General features: G+C 39.3%; 1 protein-coding gene across 2 annotated transcripts in view; it reads right to left on the bottom strand.

Moving 5' to 3' along the window:
* Positions 1 to 2,393: 2,393 nt before the first annotated feature.
* SHISA9 (shisa family member 9) overlaps positions 2,394 to 23,073 on the bottom strand; it is a 172,408-nt gene continuing 151,728 nt past the window's right edge. For both annotated transcript variants that reach the window (XM_056503616.1, XM_056503615.1), the window contains 2 exons: positions 22,878 to 23,033; positions 2,394 to 5,089 (listed from right to left, as the gene is read on the bottom strand). In XM_056503616.1, the coding sequence (XP_056359591.1) occupies positions 4,722 to 5,089; positions 22,878 to 23,033 (524 nt within the window). In that variant the 3' untranslated portion in view covers positions 2,394 to 4,721. The remainder of the gene's footprint in view (positions 5,090 to 22,877; positions 23,034 to 23,073) is intronic.

Below are 23,073 nucleotides of genomic sequence, written 5' to 3'. Positions count from 1 at the left end.
CTGGGGTCAGGCTGTCACAAAGGGCTATTATTGGGGACAACTACATCTCTCATGCTTTGCTAATATGATAGGGCCTGCACAGCTGAACGAAGTGTGTCATACTCTTCATGGTGCATCTTCTGCAGGAATGTTTCCTTCATCCATAGTTGTATTTGTGCAACAGCTGCTTTTGTGCAGATGTGGGGTATAACCAGGACCCTAATTTGGTCCTGGCTTTCATTAGTGCACTTGGGTGGGGGAGGAAAGGCCTGGTTTCATGCTAATGTTACTGATTAAGTTGGCAGGTATGAGGACTCAATGAGGACTCACCTGGCTTGCAGGCTGAGCAAAATTTGAGTCTAGAAATGTCTAAAGTATGAAGCATGAATTCCAAGATTGTTTTTACAGACACTTTTCAAAATAGAGCTGTATGACTTTCCCACTGATAAAAATAACAATGTTCACTTTTTGCTAATGTGGTACTCATCCTATGATCACATTTTCAGCTGCAGATGATATATGAGATTATATAGTTTAATACAATAATATTGCCTGTCATAACTGTTTTTAGCAAAATAAAATTATCTATGCCAAATAGAAAGATGATATAATTACAGTGAAGACTATATTTATCACTGGAAGTCCTTCATGTATTCAAGTATAGAGACCAGGATTAAATAAAGTGCTCAGGATTGTGTGCAAAAGGGATTTGTAGACTAGAGTTATTTATTTAGTACCCAAAATTCAATAACCATTCTATAAGAACAGAGCAAAGCATGAATCTTTTCCCAGATCTATTAAAATCTAAAGTTGTGAGTCGTGGAGACACCTTGTAGTGTGAAATCTCATGAGACCTGATCCTCTATTTATATAAGCCATCACATCTTCAGTTTGTGTAAGCTAAGGCTCATGCTCTAAAGATTTAGTCATGAGAACATATGTTTCCAGGGTAAAGGGCTCTAAGCCTTTGGGTTTTTATACTCCTTAGTTCTGTACAGGGTCATCATCCTTTCTTGACAGTGCACTTTTCTGTTTGTAGTCAGTGCATCTGTGCTATGATCAATAAGCTTTATGGAAGAAATGCTGATGGGAGCCCAGTGCAGTTCTTGCTAGTGGTGTCAAAGGGGTCAGGCCATCATAAGAGAAAAAAAAAACATGTGGCAACACAAAAACATGTTCCAGTGGGAGATTTTTGGAGGTTTTCATGTACCTGACAGAACACAAGCTATACTGACACACTTGACTAGCAAAGCAGTTGGCCCTTTTGCCTTCTGTGATTCCAGTCAGGAATTTGCTACTGGAAACATGTGCATAGATGGGCTGGTGGTGGAGCTGTAACAGGAAGTTGTGTCTACTGCAGGTTAGGCTTGTGTTCCACTGGGCTCCCCAGAATTTTCCTGGTACTGACCGAACTCTGTATGTCTCTCCTAAGCCCTCTGGCAGAAAGGGGTTCTTTCTGTAGTTGTGCCTGAGGCAGGGAAATGCTCCTGTAACAGAAAATGGGGCTTTTATGAGCTATTTTCGGCCACCCGTAAAGGTTTATATTGAAAATTAGTTTTTTCTGCTGTATAAAAAGATTAACTCTGAATACTTTTGAATTGATGTTTTCCCTCTGATAATATGTCATGGCTTCCAAAGGCTCATAAACTGTCTAAAGAATTTGCACCAGGTCATGCAGTAAGTGGATTCTGAAGCTGGGTTTCCTGACTCCCTGTTTCTTCTTCTGAAATTTATTCATTATCATTTTAGCCAAGAAAGAAGCTACCCAAACCCTCTACCAAGGTTCTGTCAGCTCTATGAGCCATTAGCACTACTATGGACTGTAAGGACTTCCCTTTCCAGCAAACTTGGTACACAGGTCTTGTGTACAGGATCTTCTCTAATGAATATAGAAAATTTTTGAAGCAGTATACATCAGTGTTTCATTTGCTCTTGCTGGATAGCTGCAATCCTTGGATGTGTCTGAGGCTCATTGCAAAACTCCTGAGCATTCATGAGGATCAGCCTCTGCCCTTGGGCATGCTTATCTTTTTGTTGTTCCTCAAAACATTAATTACCTGATCAAGTGGCAGAAGGTGTGTGTGGTGCCTGGGGGCTTACAGAGCATATGAAGCTCTGCAAGGCTGGCAATCCCTCTGTAACTTGTGTTGTATTGCATGTAACAGGCAGTCATAAAATCACAGAATGGTTAGGCCTGGAAGGAGCCTCAAAATTCACCCAGCTTCTCTGCAATGCAGATAACATGCAGTTGATTTCCAAAGAACCCCTTGTTCTCACTGGCAGAGGGAAACAATCCTTTGTGCTGATATGAACCCCACTGGCTGCTCCAAAAGCTCACTTCAGAAATTGGCACAGTTATACAAGTTTAGGAATGAGCCAGCAAGTTGGATTCACTTAGAATCAGTTTTATTGCCAGGTAAGAAATTCATAGTAATATAGTGAATACATATGTTTACAAATAAACATTCTTAAAAAACAAACAAACATTTTATTGTAGGAAGTATTATTGGTATCATAAACTCTGTAGTTAACAAGTATTAACACGGGTTTACTTTACAGAACATACAGTTACTAAAATATTTCCACATAAAATATGCTCAAGTTACACGAAACCTGTGTGAATTAGAGTGCAGCTGTAATGTGTATCTAAAGCATATGGATTAACAGCAACATTCCATAAAGGGTCAAATTAAGTCAGCCAGTTGTGAAGGCAATAAAGATTAAGGGAATAAAAGTAAGATAGTGGAGAGTCTGGGTTGTGTGCAAAGTATTTGTCTTGTGGGCTTTGTCCACTTCTGATAGTCTTAAAACATATGATCAGAAAATTTAGCAGCACGCTTATGGAGAGATACCGATGCTCTCAGGATGCAAATCAATCTTGATATAGCTAAAAAAAAATGGTATCTCCATTTAGCTAGATTTCAAAATCTTAGCCCTTGCATCCTTGACTAAGCAGAAGCACTGACAGTCAGTTGAGTACAGTAAGAATGCCACTTGCAATTCTTCTTACAACGTAACAGTTCTCACTCCTCCCTGAATACTCTTCCAAAACTAATCTCCTGAAAAATTGACAGCTGGTGAGAATGCAACTGTAGTAGGACAGCTAGTTGGGATTTAGCCAAGTGACTTATGCTGGGGGAAGGGCAGGAATTTACTGAAAGACTGAATGCATTGCCTGCCACCTCATCCCAACTCTGTCTCTTTGTGGATGTGTCAAAGCATTTACAGGTCCAGGACTGTGAGTTTGTTACCAGTCCCCAGTTCAGGAGTGATTTTACTCACACAAACAAGGCATCCTGCTCATCAGAACCACAGTCAAGACCATGAGTCCAATTGTTTGTTTAGTTAAACCCCAGATCTCTGATGCTTGATGCTGGACCAGCCTCTTCCACCACACAGCCCACCAAGAGGGAATGCCACTAGAGAAAGCCAATATACCAGATAGAGAGACAATATACCAGATAACATTTACTTGAACTACAGAGAACTACCATGGCTAAAAGCAAATACAAAATGAGAGACTAGAGGGGAAAAGTTGAAACTGGGTAAATGAAGGGGCTAACTAAAATAGTCTTGACTGTGCAACCATTGCATGGAGATGTAGTCCAGTTTCCTTTTGGAACAAACAGAGGAGGCTGAGCAGGGCAGAACCCTTGTCATCCTTAGCAAAACATGAGGAACTAGCTTAAAGGAACAGAGGGGTCACTTTGAAGAACAAGACTGTCATTTGAACAATAGTAATACAGTAAAGGCACCACCCACGCTTAACTTCAGTCTGAAGCAGTTGAAGATAGGCAAAACATTTAGGTGAAGAAAAAATCCTGACAGTCTGCAAAGTGAGAATTGTTACCATCTGCCTGAAAACAGGAGGACTGAGAGGGAATATTCTGATGCCCTTTTCCCCCAGCAGCTTTCTGTGTCATATGAAGTCTCTCTTCTTATTTTGGAGATTCCCAAAAATTTCAACTCAAGCGAAGTAAACTGAAATGAATTCTTCTGCTGTTATCATCCTGCAGAATTCTCTACCAGCCAGAAAGGTCTCATATGCACTAAATCATAACAGTCTTCATAAATTCCATGTGAAAGTGTCTTTGCCCCTTATTGTATATATATTTTTTTGCGTTCTCTATAGGATGATGTGAAAGTACAATAATAGATGTTAGGGATCATACCAAGATGTTTGCTCTCGGTTTTTCACAGGTCTAGTGATTATTAATAAGTTTTATACAAAATTCCTCTCTGAAATAATATATTACAGTATATTGTTCTCTCTCTCTTCCTCTGTCTCAAGGCAGGAACATAGTGTATGTTTAAGCAGACATAAAGTTTCTCTAAATTGTGCTACTTCTCATCATGGATTTTAGTTTCAAGTAAAAAAATTTAGTCACAAGGGTTTGTGTTCCATTGTGAAATACAAATGGAGTTTATAATTCAACCTTCAGTGTGTATTGCTGAATGGTATTAACCCACTCTTCGGCCTACAGCTGGCTAGATACCAAGAGTGTCCAGGTGGAAGTTCCTTCCTTCCATTTCCTCTTTTTTTTTCTTTTTTTTCTTTTTTTTTTTTTTTTTTTTTTTTTTTTAATTTTTTGGGTTTTTTTTGTTTGTTTATTTTTCTTTGTTTGGGTTTTTTTTTTTTTTTTGCCTTTCAGTTGAGTGTTTGTGTTGTGAATAGATTTGCATGTGGGTTTTTTTTAAAGGATTTCATTAGAAAAGAAAAAAAATAGAGAAAGAAAACAAACTCAAACAGTTACTTCAGTCTTGCTGTTGGTTATGAAGTATGGCTGTGGGCCCAAGTAGTGCTGGCTCCGGGTGGTCAGCGGGTCACTTAGCGTCGGGTCTCCCATGCCGTGCTTGCCCTTGTTGGTGAACGCTTGCCGCCTCAGGGACGGGTCGTTGGGATCCCAGGTCTTGTAGTGGGAGTTGTAGCCCAGGGGGTGTGTGTGTATCTTGCCCATCCTGGATTTCCCGTTCTGCCTGGTGAGCCCGCTGTCGATGGTGTAGGCCCTCTCCTCGTCCAGGCGCACCGGGTGCAGGGGCAGGCTCCCCTTGGCAGCCAGCTCGGCCAGGTGGCGGCGCTTGGTGTAGAAGTCATCGTTGACTTTGTCAGCTATTGGGGTCAAAAGAGGCAGGGGACAAAAAGAATCAGTTGGACACAAGAAAAATGGTGAGCAGTTTATAATCAGTCGTACACAGTTCCATCTGCAGACCAGAACATTTACAGGTACATCAGTAAGAGAAATCCACACCACCTCCCAGCCCTTATTTTCGCTCTGGAGCACAGTTTTGGATGTTGTTGTGCCAGACTTTCATACATGCAGACAAAACCCTGTTGCCCTTGAAGAGGAGACTGTCCCTGCCCCAAATCACTCAGGTTGGGCTGACATTTACATCATGGGGAGAAGTCCTATGAATCTCATCACTGTTTATGTCACATAGCACAGGAAATTCGGGAAGTCTACAGAAGTGGACAGCTTTTCCTGGGAATACTGCGGCATCTTGGGCTGCATTGCAGTCTGAGAGCACATCCCTTTGAATGCAAAGTGACTTGTGGGTGTTTAACCCAGCCAGCTGTAAGGTCTGGTGGTGTGTGATGAGGTGGACCCGTTTTTGTTCAATAATACCTCAGAGCAATATTAAGAATGGGATCTGTTCTCCTAAATGGTTGGAAGTTCACTAATGCTTTATGGGGCTGAAAATACTTTGGGTTGTTGAGGACTGAGTATTTACCCTGTCATTTTACAGACCATGAAAATCCTAAATTGCAGGTTCTGACATAATTTTCTAGGGTCAGTGGCACTAATGAATATAGCAACAGCCCTGCCAATAAATACTGCATTGCAGTTCTCAAATCAGGATTTTGCCCTCTATGATTTCCTAGACAAGTGTCTTCCAGTGCATGCTCAAGTTTGTTGTTATTGCTGGCATATATTTGGCCTTGCTTGAAAGTATGAACCATGCTTAGGAAGCCAAAGGCATTCTGCAGCCATCTAGCAACTCATTTCAATTTTGAGACTGAGGTTTGAGGGAAGCTTAACTGAATTACATTTTTTAAGATCTTTCCTTTTATGTAAAGAGTGCTTATTTTCCCCCTTCAAAAATTTAGATGTTCATTTAAGATAGTGCCAGATACATAGATCAACCAGCACTGTGTTAATCAGCAGTGGTGTGCTTGGAATATATATTGTGTCAGCCTAGATTTGACTTCTGCTCTACCCTGGCTGGATCCATCCTTTTTCCTTGAAGCCATGCCATGTAAGGCTTCTCTGCAAAAGTCTGGTACATGTAGCTGTCTGTACAGCTCATCTCCTCTTGCCTTCATGATGTTTTTAATTCCCTGCACTGTTTTTTGTGTAGCTTCCCTGTTTTGCTCTCAGTATTCCTGGGAGGCTTTTGTTGCACTTTGAATTTTCTCCTTGTCTCTAGTTCTGAACTGGATCTTTATGCAAGACAGGGATATTCCCAGGAGTATCATATTAATCTTCAAGATCAGCTTCAGTTGTGCATCTTCCTTGTCCCAGACTCTCAACAGGGAGGAATATTACCAAAGGCAGTTGCTATTTATTATCTCATGACATTTTTTGTATAAATGACTGTGCAACTGGACTCTGCTCCTAAATCCTTAATTTTGTCATTAAAGAGGTGTTTCCTCTCCAATGGACTGAAATTGCTCCTTTCTATGCTGTCAGATTGGGCTTTGTGTGTTTTACCCAACTCCATCTGTTTCCTTTTTCAGTCATTGAGTGAATGTTTTTCTATAGCATACAGGTGTCTTCTGCTTGAAAGAAATCACAGAATGTAGATAATGGCCTGCTCTCATTTCAGCCCAAGGTGAAGCTGCTATTGTTGATAGACCTGTCATGTGTTACAAAGAGAGTCTGTAAAGTTCTGCTTTGCTTTTGGAGTGAGTTGTTTCATTTAGAGAGCTGTAATCTGAATAATCAAGGAGTTGTATCTATTTCTCCCTGAAAGATCTATTTCCAGTTCTACATGTGGCTTGTCCTTTTAATTTGTTAATATTCTCTGAATGTCACAGAACCATTATGAATAAAAATGGGGTGGAAATGCATTTGCATTAGTATTATCTCATTAATCTGTTATCAATAATTGAAAAAAATTATTGCAGAAAAGGCCCTGTGAATATTCACACGAGCCTTCATTTTTATAAATTTTTACATCAAAGGCACTGCAGGCCAGCTGTTTGGGGAGTGAGTTTCCATGTCGTATGACTTAGACCTTGGCTATTTATGAAAAGTCACACTAGCTTATATAACTTAAATTCACCACAGTTAATTATGTCCAGCTTTTAATAGAGATACATTTATATGCCTGTTTCACATTTAAGTTAGTTTAATTTGCATACAAAAATTAACATTTTAGCTAATCTAACATAAGACTAGAGTAAACGTGTAATTTTTTAGTTTTAATTTTATCTTAGTTAAGCTCAGCAATTTGCCTTCTGTAGCCAAGATCTTTAATCAGCTGCAAGGTAAATAATGACTTCTCTTTCTAGAAATAGCAGTGGTGATGCAGCTATGTAAATAATGACCAAGAATTGCAGATATTTTTATTGCCTTGCTTCTCCTGCCATTTTTCTCTTTGAGGCCACCACAAACTCAGGCTAGTTTCTAATTTTTTCTCACTCGCACCTTTTCCCACTACAATGATCCTGGGTCTCTGACTTTTATCAGACATTAGATATGCTACTCAGATCTCTAATCACACTGAGGATGATGTCCTAAAGAAGAGTAAATTGTATTTCTGTTGTATATAAAGAAGACCTTTACTGTTGAAACAGGGAGAAAGAAATCAGCCTCACAAGGACTCTGCCTTGGCATGCCTGAAGTTGGTTTTGCTCTTGTTTATGCCATGTTATAATGTCAGATTTTTAACTTTGTTTCTTATGGAAAACCACACAGAAAGTGAAACTATTAATTCTGTAAATTTGGTTCCATTAAAGTTGCTTTAACTAATATAGTCCATGGAACCTTTCTAGGGACTTCTCAACTGTTCTCTGGAAACTGGGCTTGAAGAGAACAAACCAGAACTGTAATTTCTCATCAGCAAAGTCAGGCAGAAAGCTGGCAAACAGCTGCCAAGTGGCTGATTTAGTGTTTTGTGTGGCAGTGGCAGGGTGGGAGAGCTGCTGTTTGTGTTTGTCCTGATCAAGTAACACTTTGCAGGCTTTGCCTGAGCCCTGCACTGAATATTTTAACCACCCTTAATCCTATTCTCTTTCTGCTTGCACCTGCAGGTGTGTACAGGTACCAAAAATGGATGTTGGCGGGGGGGAAGTGGGAGACACCCTTGTAGCAAATATGAGCAAAATCAGCAGTGATAAAACTGAATTATTCAGTCGTTCAAGTGGACTTTTGGCAATTCTCAGTGCTGTCCTTGTTCTTTCATGCAGCTTTTATAATAGCACTGGGCTGTGCCCTGTGTGAGCAGCCTGATGCTACTACAGTGTAGAAACAGGTTTTTTTTACTTTTCCTTTTCAAAGAAGAAAAGATTCAGAACAGTAATATTGAGCACAGTTTTGTAACAAATGTTTTACCAAGAGAAGTATATTAATAGTATCCTGAAGCCAATTACTTTAAAAATCAACTGTGAATCTGAGGGAGTTTGTTTTTCTTCTTAAAGTAGACCCTATAAATATTTTGGGGACTTTAAACATCCAAAGAGATATTTTGGAGTTAGTTAGATGATGGAGTTGTTAAATGACCTTAGGTACATGACTCAACTTCCCTCTGCCTCGGTTTCACCTGCTGTAAAATGAGCTGTTTGCACATTGGAGGAGGTACTTGTGTTAGGAAGTTGAATTGGTATTTGTAGAGTATTCTGAGATTTTGGATTAAAGGTGCTATAGTGCCTTTTGCATTGGCTTCTCTATTGTGATCAGAAAAAAATATGATTTAAAGATATCACTGTTGTGTTTGAAAAAGGAGTAAAGAAATACAATTGCAACACTGCCAAATAATAATAGAAGAGGGGCTTTAATTCCGAGTGTTATTGTGTTCCTTCTTCTTGGTAGCTAATTATAAAAATGTTCTCAGTTTCAATATTCCTGTAAGGCTTTTACTTCTTGAACGTACTGCACCCATAAATTTAATTACTGTTTTACTGTTTATCTGGAAAAAAAAAAGTTGAAATATGAATTTTTTTTCTAACCTTAAGTGTGAGCCTGGCATGATGTGGAAATTTCATATATTTTTTCATAATCCATAGTTGTGTAACAAAAGCATGGAAACCAGTGAGTCTCTTACCAAGTAAATACTGTGAATGAAAATGTGTTTTCTTGAATATCAGTGGCTGCCAGAGGGCCAGAATTTCTAAGTGAGATTATTTGAATAAGCTGTATTTGAGAGGTGACCATGAAGCTGTGTAATGTTCTGTTCCACAGTGTAAGTAGTCTTCAAGGTCACTGTGTAAGCACTTGTGGCACAGAGTCATGTAGCCATGCCTTTTCATTGTGAATGCTTTCTTTTTATCTTAAAATATTACAGAGGGTTTTAACTCTTTTTCTTACTGACAATGCTCTTATCTCTATGGGTCTATAACATGGCTCTGAATTCTCACACCACTTCTTACAGCTGTGGGAGAATGTAGAATCCTGAAAGACAATTCTGCCCTGCAGTTTTTGTGAAAGTAGGCACCTAGGAGTGAGAAGAAGTCTCTGAAGTGAGAGAAGAGAATCCACATAGGAGTGAGCCCCTATAAAAGCTCTAAAGACACTAAAAACACAAAGCAAAAACCCCAAATCAAAACTTCTGTGTGAGCTTACAGGCACAGTCAGAAGCTATAAAAATATGTAGGGACACTTTTTCTCACTAGATGTTTACAGAATTGTTTGTTATCTGAATGTATTTTAAGAACTACTTCGTGAAATGCAGAGCTTTATTCTAGCCAAAAAGACTGTATTTCAAATGAAGGAATAGAGATGCAGAAAACAAGCCAGAGGAAAGTGCTGAGGAGAGGATAGCAATGGAATTGCTACAGTGGCACACCAGATTAGAGCTGAAATGAAGTGAGTGCCTGTTTGTGGGGAGTTTCTCTGGGAGGCTGTCCCTGTGTAATATACAGCAGTTTGTAACAAGGCTCTGCTTCCACAGCCATGAGTTTGCTGAGATGATGGTGGAGTTACCTGAAGCTGTGGGAAACATATTTCTCTAAGTAATGGAAATGAAAACTCAAGGAAAGACAGAAGAGTAATGAATCCTGACTCAGAGACAACATGAGAATTGTGCTCAGGGAAATACAGGGCTGCTGCCTCTGGTGGTGCTGTTGATCCTTTCTGAATGTGTGATTGCTTATTCATTTACCTTTCCAAGCTAGCATCTAACACAATATGTTCACAGGCTTCTGGGACATAAACCAGCTCTGTGTGAGAGTTCTTGCAGGATTTCATCTGAAAATCAAAGAGGTATCATTTGTACACCAGCACAAGTTTACTCTTGGGTAAGGGGGAAAAGCTCAGAGGTTTTATTAGCTGGCCCTAGGTATGAATCGGATCCAATAAATTCACAGAAAAAGGTGTTTCATACAGTAAAACAAATAACTAATCATCTGTTTTGAATTAAGGGGCTCATGGACTATCTTGGACCATAGAAGAATTTGCTCTGCATCTTTTGAAGCTGGTTGGAAAACAGACTGCATGGGGAAGTTTCAGCTAGACAGGATTCAGTTGGTAGAATGGGGAAGGGGCAGGATGATGTGAGAGATCTGTCTGTGCCCAAGAGGAGGGAGTGTGGTTATTTCATGGCTGATCACGGTTCTCATCTCACAGGCACTGGGGCTGTTCTATAAAGCTGGGGCAATTTTAAACCATACTAAATTTCAAGAAAGAGCAAATGCCATTTAAAATAATTTTTGCAGTCCTCCTTGTCATTCTTGTATTGAGTTTTGAAAACTCAGAATTCAGCCTGTAGCCTGCATTGATTTCTATCCTGAAACCTGGTTTTCTTCTAATACCATTTTGCCTTTATTCAAGACATTTTGAAAATGAAGACTATTTTATATCTTTGCATTCTTTCCCATGGTTTTTATTTCCTAATAGTGACAGAAGTAAAGAAAAGCACATAATGCACAGAATCCCACATAAGTTTTGTAGAACCTACTTTTTGTGGCTGTTATTCCTCTCTTTTACCACTTCATCTATTTACTGATTTCTTAAAGTGATCTGGAGAGAGACCAAGCACGAAAAGACAAACCATATCAACCTTTTCTTCTCAGACATTGTTTGAAAAGAGCTTGTCCACCTCCAGACACAAGACTACATTTTGTTTTCCCAGTGAAATAAAATTATTTCAAGATATGAGACATGAAAAAAGATAAATATGAAGGCCCAAATAGTTCTTCTCTTATTTTGATTATTTTCATGACAGTTTATGAAAGGCTGAGCAGTTAGTTTTAAACAGGTTTTGAGACACATTAGGAATGGTTTAGGATAGGAATGTAGTTAGATTGGGTGAGTGAAGGCTCCAGTCTCAGCAATGCTCTTTAACCCCCACAGCAACGTCTGCTGCCTGGCTGGAAACACTGAGACAGATTTTGATGAACTCCTCAGGCATCAGACAGGATGTATGGTTCACCAGAAGCAGGGCTGCCACTCCCTGGAACACAAGAGTAACCACATGTCTGGGAGCAGAAGTGCCCCTCTTCTGACACAGTGCCAAAAAGCACAGTGTGGGAAATGCAGGCACAGAGCACATCCAGGCTCAGAGACAGAGATGGGTACAAGGTTTGACCTAAGGCCTTGGAGAAGGCTTGGAGAATTAAAGTGAAATAGACATAAAACAAGAATATAAATTTATCATTTAAGAAATGTGTTTTAAGCAATCAGAAATATGTATTATGTAAGCAAAGCAGTATGTTAAGTAAAATAGAAAAATATTTTAAAATTTAGCAATAGAACCTGTTGTAAAGTTAGTTAGAAGTTTAAGATGTATCAATGTGGGTTTGTGAAGTGTCTTGTGATTGGTTGAAAAATATTGTGGTAAAGCCATGGGAAGCAAAGCAATGAATGAGTGGTGAGAAAAGTCACTAGCAAACTTCACAGAAGTATTTGATTGGCTAAAAAACTAACTTAAGGCATTGTAACAGAGAATGAAGCAGCTTCTGATGTAATGATGCTGGAGCCAACACCTTTAATATCTCACCCTTCTGAGAGACTGATAATCATAAAGCAATAAACGATCTTTTACAATGTCTCTCAGTTGCCCCGTCTCTCATGATATCAATATCCCGATAGCACAGCACTGCAAAGTCTGGTTTTTCTTTCTCTTTTTCCAAATGTTTATTTATTGTGTGAGTTTAGGTAGGTTTCCCTTTGGACATGTAGAACAGATTTTCCAGCTGGGCTTTGTATGCTTGCCTGCATTGATTTACATAGTATTAAATTGCAATATTTATGATTCAATTTTGCAAAGAGCTGCAGTGATATTGTGATTTGGTTTTGATCAAAATACCCCAGACACACACACACACAGATTCTGCCTAACCTAGGGACCAGTGGTATGCAGATACTTGAATCTAACCAGTGTGATAAAAATAAGGCGTTTTCTGACTAACCAGAATATAGGCTGTGTTAACCCAAAAACAAATGGTAGCTGATTCCTGTTAAATTAACATTAGAATTGTAAATGTTTTTAAGAAACCTGAAATCTGTTGCATACAGATAGACAAAGCTCACACTGCTTGGTTGTATCATCAAGTGATTTAACATTTTAAATTCAAGCACCAACATGCTAAACTGCTGGTTAAGTACTGTACAATGAATGATAAATTTTAGAAGGAAGTAAGAGCACAAATTCTATTCTTGATCCAAGGGATGAGATTTGAGAGAAGTCTAAGAGAATTGTGTATTAAAATCTCTGACTTTTCTTTGAAAATGCAACCAGTGGCTGAACTGCAACTATAAATCTGTTTTTTCATTATTTTTTCCTAAACGGCTCTAAGCTTGTGGCTTTCATGGCATCTACAATGGCAAATAAATATGAAAACTTCTACTGTGAAATATTTATTTCATTTTATCTCATTTAAGCATATTTATCCATTTTTTTACTGGAAACCTTATATATGGTATGAAAACTTGTCTTTTGAAATAGAAACTACCTAAGGAGTCATGCTGTCATGCTTAACTTCTGAATAAAGCATGACTGCAGCATAAACTGATTTAGGAAAGGAGGGTTTGGCTTGCTTTCTAAAAATGCTGTCCAAAGCCAAAGAGGTTACACTTAGGAGATTTGCTTAAAAGGCTTCTTCCACTTCTTCCTCCAGTAATCTTGCTTGCTTTTTCACTGGGTGGTTTTTAATGCTTCTCAAGATAAATCTGATTGTGACAGCAGTTTTGCAATGCTTCCATACATCAACAATAATATGAAATTGTTTGTAACCATTTTGGCTGGTGAGGACCTTCTGTCTGTTGAAGGGCAGAGCCTCCCCAGGATTGCAGGGGTTGCTCTGTGTGTTTTTGCAGGAGCAGGGTGCAGTGAGCAGCCAGGGCTGCCCTGGCTGCTGCAGAACAGAGTGCACCCTGCTCTGCAGGGGGTTTAGCATCTCAAAAAACCTGTTTGGCCTTCCTTCAGGTGTCAATTTACCTTATCTAACATTGACTGAAAAAGCTCTGCTGTTCCTGACCACATTTATTTGTAATAACTGTTCTTAGCATGAACATAATTGAATTTTCTTTTCACACATCGCTGTTGGCATTTTTTCGTATGCTCAATTTTGTTTTCAATTTTAATACTTTTGATTGATATTTTTGTTCCTTTTAGTGTACTGCTGGTTATAACTCTCACACATATGTCTGAATCAGCTACAGATGAGCTGCAAATACCAGATGTGATGGCATAGAGAACCCAATTCAGAGGCTGAACATATAATTAAGATGTGGTTTTAGTGCTGAAATAAACTTGCATTTTATGCCTTTCAACTGCTATCATACTAGATTTACACTATTATTTCTCAACATGAGAAAGGCCTACAGACTTTTTGAATTGCACTGGTTAAACTAAAAAAAAAGGTCCCAGTGATGTAATAGCTGTTTTTTTGCCTAAATTATTTTCATTTGATCTGGTTTTTAACTGCTTTAATTTGAAAGGATTTTTAGTAATTTTAGTAGTTTTGGATTAAAATTGATTTCTTTTCCAAGATAGTTCTGGCATGAGTTGTTTCTATTAGAAAGCTATCTTTTTCTACTCTTTTCTCAGGAGGAAGAAAAAAAAAAAGGAAGAATGAAGTAATTTCATAGCTATACTTATACATATTGAGTTCTGGATTTTTCTTCTCCTTTTCTTCTTTTCCTGTCTCCCTCCCTTTTAGACTCTATGGCATTTGTATCACTAAACTCGTGAGCATGATTGCCAGAGGTTTCCAAAGCAGAGGTGTGTCAAACTGAAAGGAATTTGTGTTCCCTGGCAATTCCCAAATTGCCCTGTCAGAAGGAAATGAGTTTCCTTAGGTTTTCCTGCAGCTTGGGACAAGTGCAAGGCAGAGCAGAAGTGGAGCCTGCTCTGAGCAGAGCATCAGTGACTGACAGCCAGCCCAGGAGGAATTGGGCACGCAGCTCCTGCCATGAATAGTTCATAGTGACACACCAGACTGCAGCCACCGAGGAGTGCACAGCTCCTCTCTCCCTTCTCCCCAGGAATTGCAATCATACCAATTGCTGGGGAAAATGAGCAGCAGCAGTGCTGAGCTGCAGCGCTCCCTCCTCCCCTGTGGCAGAGCCCTGGCTGCTCTCCACAGCAGCACCTTCCATAGCCTAGAAAATTTTTCAAACCTTCCCACTACAAAAACTGCCTGTTGTACTTCAGATTTTCCTTAGAATGGAACCAAATTATATCTTTGTGGTGACTTTCTTTTTTTTTCTTTTTTTTTTTTTTTAATGCTGTAGTATTGTATCTGCCACTATCAGATTTTTTTTTCAGCTTCTCTTTTCCCCTTATCTTCTTCAAATAAGCTGTTAGGGAAGGGCTTTTGGAGAAATTAACTGTGCATTGCACATCATGCTACTCCCTCCATGCCTCAAGCCCTTTGTTATTATAGTATGAATATGTAGGAATAAGGTAATTATCTCTGTGACTTTTATCTGTGCAATTTCTTAAAAACACATTCACTCTCTTTAGAGCCCCCTGTGCAGAACCAAAATAGCAGACAGATAATAACTGCTATTTATATGATATTTTTAATAAGGGATTCATTCCTATCAGTTGTCTTACTGTGTTTGTGTTCATGGGTAATCCTGAAGAACATTGCAGTCTGCTTTTGACATACATCCATGTACAAAGCCGAAAAGTCACAGAACATGATATCACATGTTGAACACAGATATGAAACTCTTCCTGCAAAATTACTGCCATGCATTACTTACAAAGATAATAGTCCAGAGGGGAAAATGGATGGAGTATTTTAAGAGCAAGCATTGCAATGTGTAGGCTCCATGGTGGGAACTGTTAAAAGCCACACTTCAGATTAAATCTACATTTGAGTTGGGATCCCACTGTGTTGCTATTTATCTGCAAGTATTCAGAGTTATTTTCATATCTTTAGGATCAATCTCTGCGCTTAAATAATTGATAAATAAGTTGCATTGTGGAATGAAAAGTATATTTACATTGCAAAATAAAGCAGTTACAGAGAGGGATGTTTAGGAAGGGCTGCAAGTGAAAATGCTCAGCATTGTTAGGCTTTGTCATCGCGTGAGCTGGGCCTTGTTTTTATTGGCTTGCTTTTATTGCCTGAGCATAAAGATCCACTCATGTCTTCACATCACTTAATGTGTAAAAAATTCTCATGCATAATTCATCAGCATTTCATAGAAATAGGTTGGAATAACCCATGCTTGATTTAGATTTACTTGTTTTCTTCCTGGGGCCACCACTGATCTCAATGGATGGAAATAAACCTGGTTACCATAAGCTTGTTTCCTCTGAAGGCTCTGTCTTCAAGACCAAGGGACAAGCAAAAGAGAGCAAAGCCCCCATACCCTAGCAGTCAGCTGGGTTTCTGGTACTCTTTATTTTAGATCTCTCCATTATGTCTCATAAAAATGCGAAAATAACTTGTTTGTTTCATTCTGATTCATTATCACATAATAAGGATTCAATCAATTCATTTCCAGAGAACCTACCAATTTTCAGTGAAAGGGTGTGAGTTCTCTGTGGTGCCTAACTAATGGAATGTGGAGTGGTGCTCGTAAGTTGAACTTCTATGAATGATACAGTTTTCACTATTTTAACGTGATGATAAAAAGAGAGGCTGTTTCTCTGTGGTAGAGAGCATAGGTGTAAAGAATTGTCAATGTCAAGAACAAGAATTAGGATGCATAGATATAAATTTTTTCTTTTGCCATGAAAAATAAATTAAGATTTAATAAATTCTTATGAATATTCTTTAGCCATTACAAAACCAGGGAGTGGACCAAGTTCAGAAAAACCAAATTCACTAAGTGTGAGTCCAGCCCACAGAACTAAAAGTTTAAAGTTTAAACCTGAAGTAAATACACCTCAAGGTCAGGTTTCCTTTATTTCCCAGTGTGTTGCTAAAGTCTAAGAAATGAGCCAACATAGATGGCAGTGTTTAAGAAAATCCTGTTTTGGTGCTAAAACTGTTTCTTGTAAAAGGACTATTTGATGTTTCCTTCCACCTGCTATGATGTCACTGCTGCCAAGACCAACATATTCCCAAAGCTCACAAATCCATCTGTTTGCTAAGGAATAGAATGGACAGTGGCTGCTTGGAAGTCTGATTGCTTAGAGCACAATTCCCCATCCTCAGAAAGAATATCCTCCTGTGGATTTTGTACAGTAAAATATTTTTAAAAAGCAAAAAAGAATTTCAGTAAAGGAGATGATTTAGCTCAAGATACTGAGGCTCTGCACAAACACCATATTTATAATCAAAATATGTGTATTTCACTGGAAGAAGAAATGAGTGTTCTGGATGATGAAACAGGAAAATATTTTGATCAAGACTCTCCAAGCATTTTATATTTACCTATGACTGTGGGTATCAGAAGCCAACTGGGTAAATAACAGAGAAAATAATTAAAATATTTAGTGGAAGCAAGAAAAGGTCTTATAATTTCATCTGCATGCACTGGGCAGTCTCTGGAATTTGCTGGGTCTCATCAGAAGATGTGAGTGGAACAAGTGATGCTCCACTTCCTCTGGCTGGGGAATGGGAAGGCTGAGGGAGAGTGCTGGCAGGGGGTTGGTAAAGCAAGGCTTGCTCCTGAGTGCTGCTCAGCTTTTCTCTTGTGCCTGAACTAGAAGCGAGGATGAAAATCTGAAAGACTTCCCTAACAAATGAACACTCACAAGCTTCAAATTCTTCAATCACACTGGGCTGAGTAAATGATAATAATAAAAAGATACCTAGCTTTTATGTCACATTTCCTTGAGCCAGATCTGTAGTTCCAGTGTTGAGTTGGGCAGATAGCCTAGACCAGCCTTATTTATGATACAGCACATGCCTCTGGATATATGAAATCATCTGAGTCACACTCAGGATATTACAAGTGATGCTTTAATCTGTGCTTCCCTATCAGTTTTTCGAGATGTTAAATCCAGTGAGATACTCCTATGTCCCAGATTTCTTTTGATCCATCTTTGTGTAACTGCTTATGGAAGTGGTAACTGAAAATTGCTTTTGTCTTTGAAAAGAAAGCACAATTCTTTTTTAAGCCTTCCAAAGAAACGTGAATATTTACAACTCAGTGTAACGGTGTGGTTGGTATAGGAAAGTAAATTAATATAAATATATTGTGTCCAATAAAGTTCTAGTTCTACTTTTTCTAAAAGTGGACTGTATCAACACTTTGAATGCATGGGCAGGCATGTTGTGTGTTTCCATTTTTCCAATTACAGTGTTTCTTTCCAGGCCAGAGCACAATGAACAACAGAGAATGGTGCAGAGTCTCAAGGTGAGAGACAGATCTTGTACTGGCACAAAGTTGAAGTCATTTCTATGGAAATTGAAGGTCTGAAACTCGGGAGAAAGCAGTAACAAATTTCCCATCAGACAAGAGGACAGTTCAAAGATAACAGCCCAGAGCTGACCTTAGGGTGATTTTCCCTTTGGATCCCTCTCCCTGTGCAGAGGACACAGCAGCAGGTCAGTTTGCTCATATGCTTCACCTTTCTGGGGGAGTTGTTGCCTGGTGCCTTGGCACACTTGTGGCTGCACTACTTTCTGCAGGGGCCTAACCAGGAGATATTTATTCTGTGAGTGTCATATTTACAGGATCTCACAAGCAGAGCTGGATCGCTGTCGAACGTTTCCCCTGGGATCAAAGAACTGTGCAGCTTCAAGAACTGCTGGGAGCTGTAGACTCAGAGATGTGATGGTGGGTCTGCTGCCAATTATATCCTCCTAGCTTCCCTGTATCAAATCAATTAGATCTGATTTAATCCCACAGGAGACTAACAACCCCCAGCGTCAGGGAAGGCTTTCTGGGTCTTTGTTTCAGGAAGGAATTCTGTCCTATTTTTGTTTCTTTTTTCTTGACAATGTCCAGTCAGTTCCTCAAATGTTTGTCTGTCTGAGTGAGAAGGGAAGAAGAAAATGTATGAAAGAAATAGAAAATCATGTTTAACTATAGAAATATTTGCATTCTCAGTTTTTACTTGCATGTCTGTGTACCTCTCCAGCAGCTGAATGATCATTTTCCCAGTCCCCTGAGGGAAGTTGGATTTGGAGTATTTTTTCATTCCTGCAAGAAGGTCTAAAGATATTTAGAGACTTTGCTCTCCCTGAAACTCAGGAAAGAAAATTAACTGTTACTGAGCCAGGCTTGCAGCACACTGTGACTAGATAAATAGCTAATAACTCAGAATAATGAGGCCAGTTTGAGCTCTTGGAAACTCTTTCAAGAGTTGTTTCAAGCAACAGGATGGACTACAACTCTTACAGCTTAGCAGAGTGTAATTTGAGGTTGGATTGTTCATGCTTTCCAAATGAATGTCCAAATGATGTGCATAAAAATTTGTGATGAGCTACCTTTGCATATCCTGGGACTTGAATTTCATAAAGGTGTTCAGCTACAAGATCTCCATCCACTTGTAGCTTTGGGCATGTCAGTATTGCTTAAGTGAGCAATAACCATTTAAGCATGGAGTAAAAACATGGTTGATGAACTGGAAATAAGAATAATTTATGCAGAAAAAGCTCTTTCTGCACTTTTCACATAAATAATCAAATACTTTAAAATCACTGAAGGAAACCAGGATCATGTAGTCTCAGGTGATAAAAAAATTGGAATTTCTAAACACTGGATGTTTATTGGGACAGGACATTCAATGGCCATTTCTGCTGGGACTGGCCTTGGAGCTCGAGTCTTTTCCCTCAGACAGTCTCTCACATTCTGAGGTGGGAAAAAATTTAGCACTGTTGAAAAGAGATTCTGTGGCTTGGAAATGGAAAAAAATAATGGATGAACAGAGTGTACCTAACATAAGTCAGATCAGTCAGCCAGGTAGGCTAGAGATGCTAGGAGGTAAACATCTATTTGTTCAGGAAACGTGTGCACTCTATCTCATTTCCAAGTGGTCCTCTGCCTTCTGCTGATTATTCCCTGGTGGTGTGTGTGCCAAAGTAGAAGGAGAGTAAAATTCTAGTGCTGTGAGGAAAACAGTAAGCACATCTCAACTCTGGAGTACATTGCTGTACTCCAGGCACTCGTCTAAGAATATAAAATAAAATGTTCTGGAGGCTGCAACAAATATAGGAATTCCTAACAAGAAATGAGGAAAACATCCTCTTCCATTGATTGTAAAAGGGTTTAGTTGTGCACTTTGAGCTTCTTCAAGCAAAAATATTTAGTTTTTTAAATAAAATACATCCACAGCAGCCTTTTCAACTCTCTTCTCCCCTGTGGTGCTGAATCAGACACTGCAGTGCCCACATTGCACTGCACACATGCATGAACAGTCCAGCGTCCAACCACACTCTGCTAAGCTCTGTCACTTGGAGTATGAGGTGTAGCTTTAAAGTTGCTTCCTGGGGATCAGGTTGCTCTCACTACCAAGCTTTGGGTCATTCTTACTCAGTAGCACAAAGCAAATTAATAGCAAGGGCACTGTTGTCTCTTGTTTTCACAAGTGCTTGAATCTTTACTGAAGTTAATGGAGAACCTGAACGTGATCAAAAGAGAGATTAATGTGACTCACTACTTTTCCATAAACTGAATTTTCACAGCAGACAGCCACTGAGGAATGAGTAGCTCACTTCTAAAATTAGCCAATTTTTTTAGGACATCTGTAGTTCAGAAGAAAGCAGCTGTGTAGAAATTAATTTTATAGTGCCTCTGGTAAAGGTTCATTTTTTCAGTTATCCAAACTTCTTACCACTTATGGCCATGTTTTGATGAGGGATATAAATGTACTCTAGTTACAGTTGCTACGAAACATTAGAAATGCTTCTTCCTCCTATCCCTTATTAAATAAAAGGGTTAAGCACAGTGGACTACATCCAAACAATGGGACCATGCAGAGTAAGGGTTTAAATGAATAGGGTTTGCCTCAAATGCACAGAAAAACACAGAACACATCCCTTGTTAAGTTTCTCTTGTGGCAAATGAATTCACCCCCAAGCCACTATCAATGAATGCAAAAGAGAATGGACTACACACACTTGTTAACCTGCTGAGGGGATCCATAAATAGAAGTCTGAATGTTGGCAGGCAAAAAATGCCTTTGCCCTGTGACATGAGGTCAGGGTGAACTCAGTCTGTGTCTGGTTGTTCAAAGGATGTTGTCAAGTTAAATTTGTATTGGTGGGCTTGATGTTGGCCAGCTCCTCTTTCCTGCCAGAGCTCTCCAAAAACCAACATGAACCCTGCAGTCTGGAGAGCTGGATGTCAGTGTGGGTGTCAGTGTGGTCACAGACCTGGGTCTGGCTGGCATCATGGAAAAACCTCTGTGTGACCTTGGGATGTACTCAGGAGGTACTCTTGGGAAGAATCAGGGCCTTGTGAGTCTGAAAATGGTTGAAAACTCAGGGTATTTAGTTTTCCTTCCATAACTCCAGACAGAAGGTGTGAACCTGTAAGTTTCAAAACCTCTCTTGTTTTCTGCTGAGAAGTTTGGATCACAATGCAGCACTTTTGTACTTGTGAAAATTCACCTGCATCTAAAATTTGGCTAATGTGGTCTGGGACTAGTAGATTTGTGAGGGCAAAAAAGAGAGAAGGGATAGGAAGAAGAGGAGGAAAGCATGGGAAGATGGTGCAATCCCTCTGAAAGATAATGTCCCTGAAAGTTATGTTTAATTTAGTTTAAGATTATGAGAGGCCTTATACAACTTCTGGAGCTGAAGTGCACAATCTTTCAAGGTTGATTTAACGGTATGGTTATAATCTAGCTGCTTTAAAAACTTGTACTCAGACACACAAGAAATATCTAAGTTCTAATTTCATAATTTTTTGAAAGGTACATTCAGTGTCTCTTGGGCAGATGAGAGAAGTTTCTTGGAGTGTTTCATCCTTCATTTTGTTATGCTTAAATACCTTTCAGCTCTGATGACTGGCTTGACCTAAATTGACATCTGAAAAAGAAGCTCAATATCAGTGCATAAATCTGTGATAATCACTACATCATTACACAGTAGCACCTTTTGAAGAAGGAATTTTGAAGCTGCTTGGTATTCAAAACCCAGCAGAAAGCTATTAACCCTTGTTTTTATAAACAGATTATAAATGCCACTTGTAAGATACAAAACCAACCAGCTAAAGTAAAAACTTGAGACATACATTTTGTTAGAGTTTTGGTATCCTGAAGTGCAGATAAAGGAATGTCCATTTGTGATGAAAAATTTTTTCTGGGATAGTGAATACTTGATTCTCAAGTCAGAAAGCTCTGAGATGTTCTGCTCTTTTTCTAGATATGTATCCCAGGAAATAGGGAGAGTGGTGTTACTCTGAATTTATGGGGAAATGATATTAACATCCATTTGTGAAAGCTAAGGAAGGGTTAGTGGGAAAAGACCCCCCTGTTCTTAATGTATTATTGGCTAGAAGGGGCTTTCTGTCATCACAGGGTGTGCAGCAGGTATTTACAGCCCCTGAAAGCTATTATAAGCTTAGACATTCAATATGAAAATTATTTTGAATTTTTTACTCACTATTGTCCTTTTCCTTCCCCACAACTGTTTCTTTGAGGATGTTCTTTCATTTACTTGAAATAATATTAATCAGGCACAGAAACAAGCCACCACTGGGATCTTTATTAGGAGTTTTATCATGCACTAATTGTTTGAAATCACAAGATCTCAGAACATTCTTCCAGTGACCTACTAATGTACATCTTGCAGGAAATGTGAAAACTCTTACTTCAGAACTGTGTGACTGCCTTCTCTTTTTGGAACTATTTAGCAGGTGTCTAAATCATAAGCTGATGTTTTTCTCTCTCATTTGTGTAGAAAGCTGTAGGAAATACACATCACAATGCATATGTAGGCATATTCTAGGATATCTCAGGTTGGAAGGGACCCACAGGGACCGTCAAGTCCAGCTCCCTGCTCCTCGCAGGTTTGGGGCATAAAGAACTGGGGCTGAATCCTGTGTGTACAACACAGCAGATGAAACCTGCTGAAAAATGTCTTGCAGGAGCATGGGGTGGTTTTGTGTGCATGTATGAGCTCACATCATATCATCACCAGTTCTTGCATGTAGTTTCCTTATCCCTTAATTGCAGTCCTTATCTTAATTTTTGTTGCATTTCCGACTAACATGATATTCCATGTTAAATTCTACCACGGGATATTCAATATGAAGTACTGTCATGAAATAGTCCAGATGAGCAAGACCTTGTTTTCAACTTTGAGGCAGAATGTCAGCTGCCAGCAGCAAGTGCAGCGTGCTGAGCTAAGGGAGAAGTCGTGCGTCGCGTCGCTCACTTACCGACTGCCTTTAGAGACGCGTACTTGTTCAGCTCTTTGCCTGGGGGCTGCTGCTCGTATGGGTTTGTGATCTGTCCCAGGCTGGGATATGAATGTTGATGTGCCATCTGAGGAAGGAGGGGAGATGTTGGCATGACATTATTCATCTGTGGTGGATCTGTATCAAAGAAAATCGACAAGCGTTAAGTAAAAAGTAA

This window comes from Oenanthe melanoleuca, chromosome 14 (genome assembly GCF_029582105.1).
Source record: "Oenanthe melanoleuca isolate GR-GAL-2019-014 chromosome 14, OMel1.0, whole genome shotgun sequence".
Taxonomy (NCBI): domain Eukaryota; kingdom Metazoa; phylum Chordata; class Aves; order Passeriformes; family Muscicapidae; genus Oenanthe; species Oenanthe melanoleuca.
This window is presented reverse-complemented; position numbering and strand designations above follow the sequence as displayed.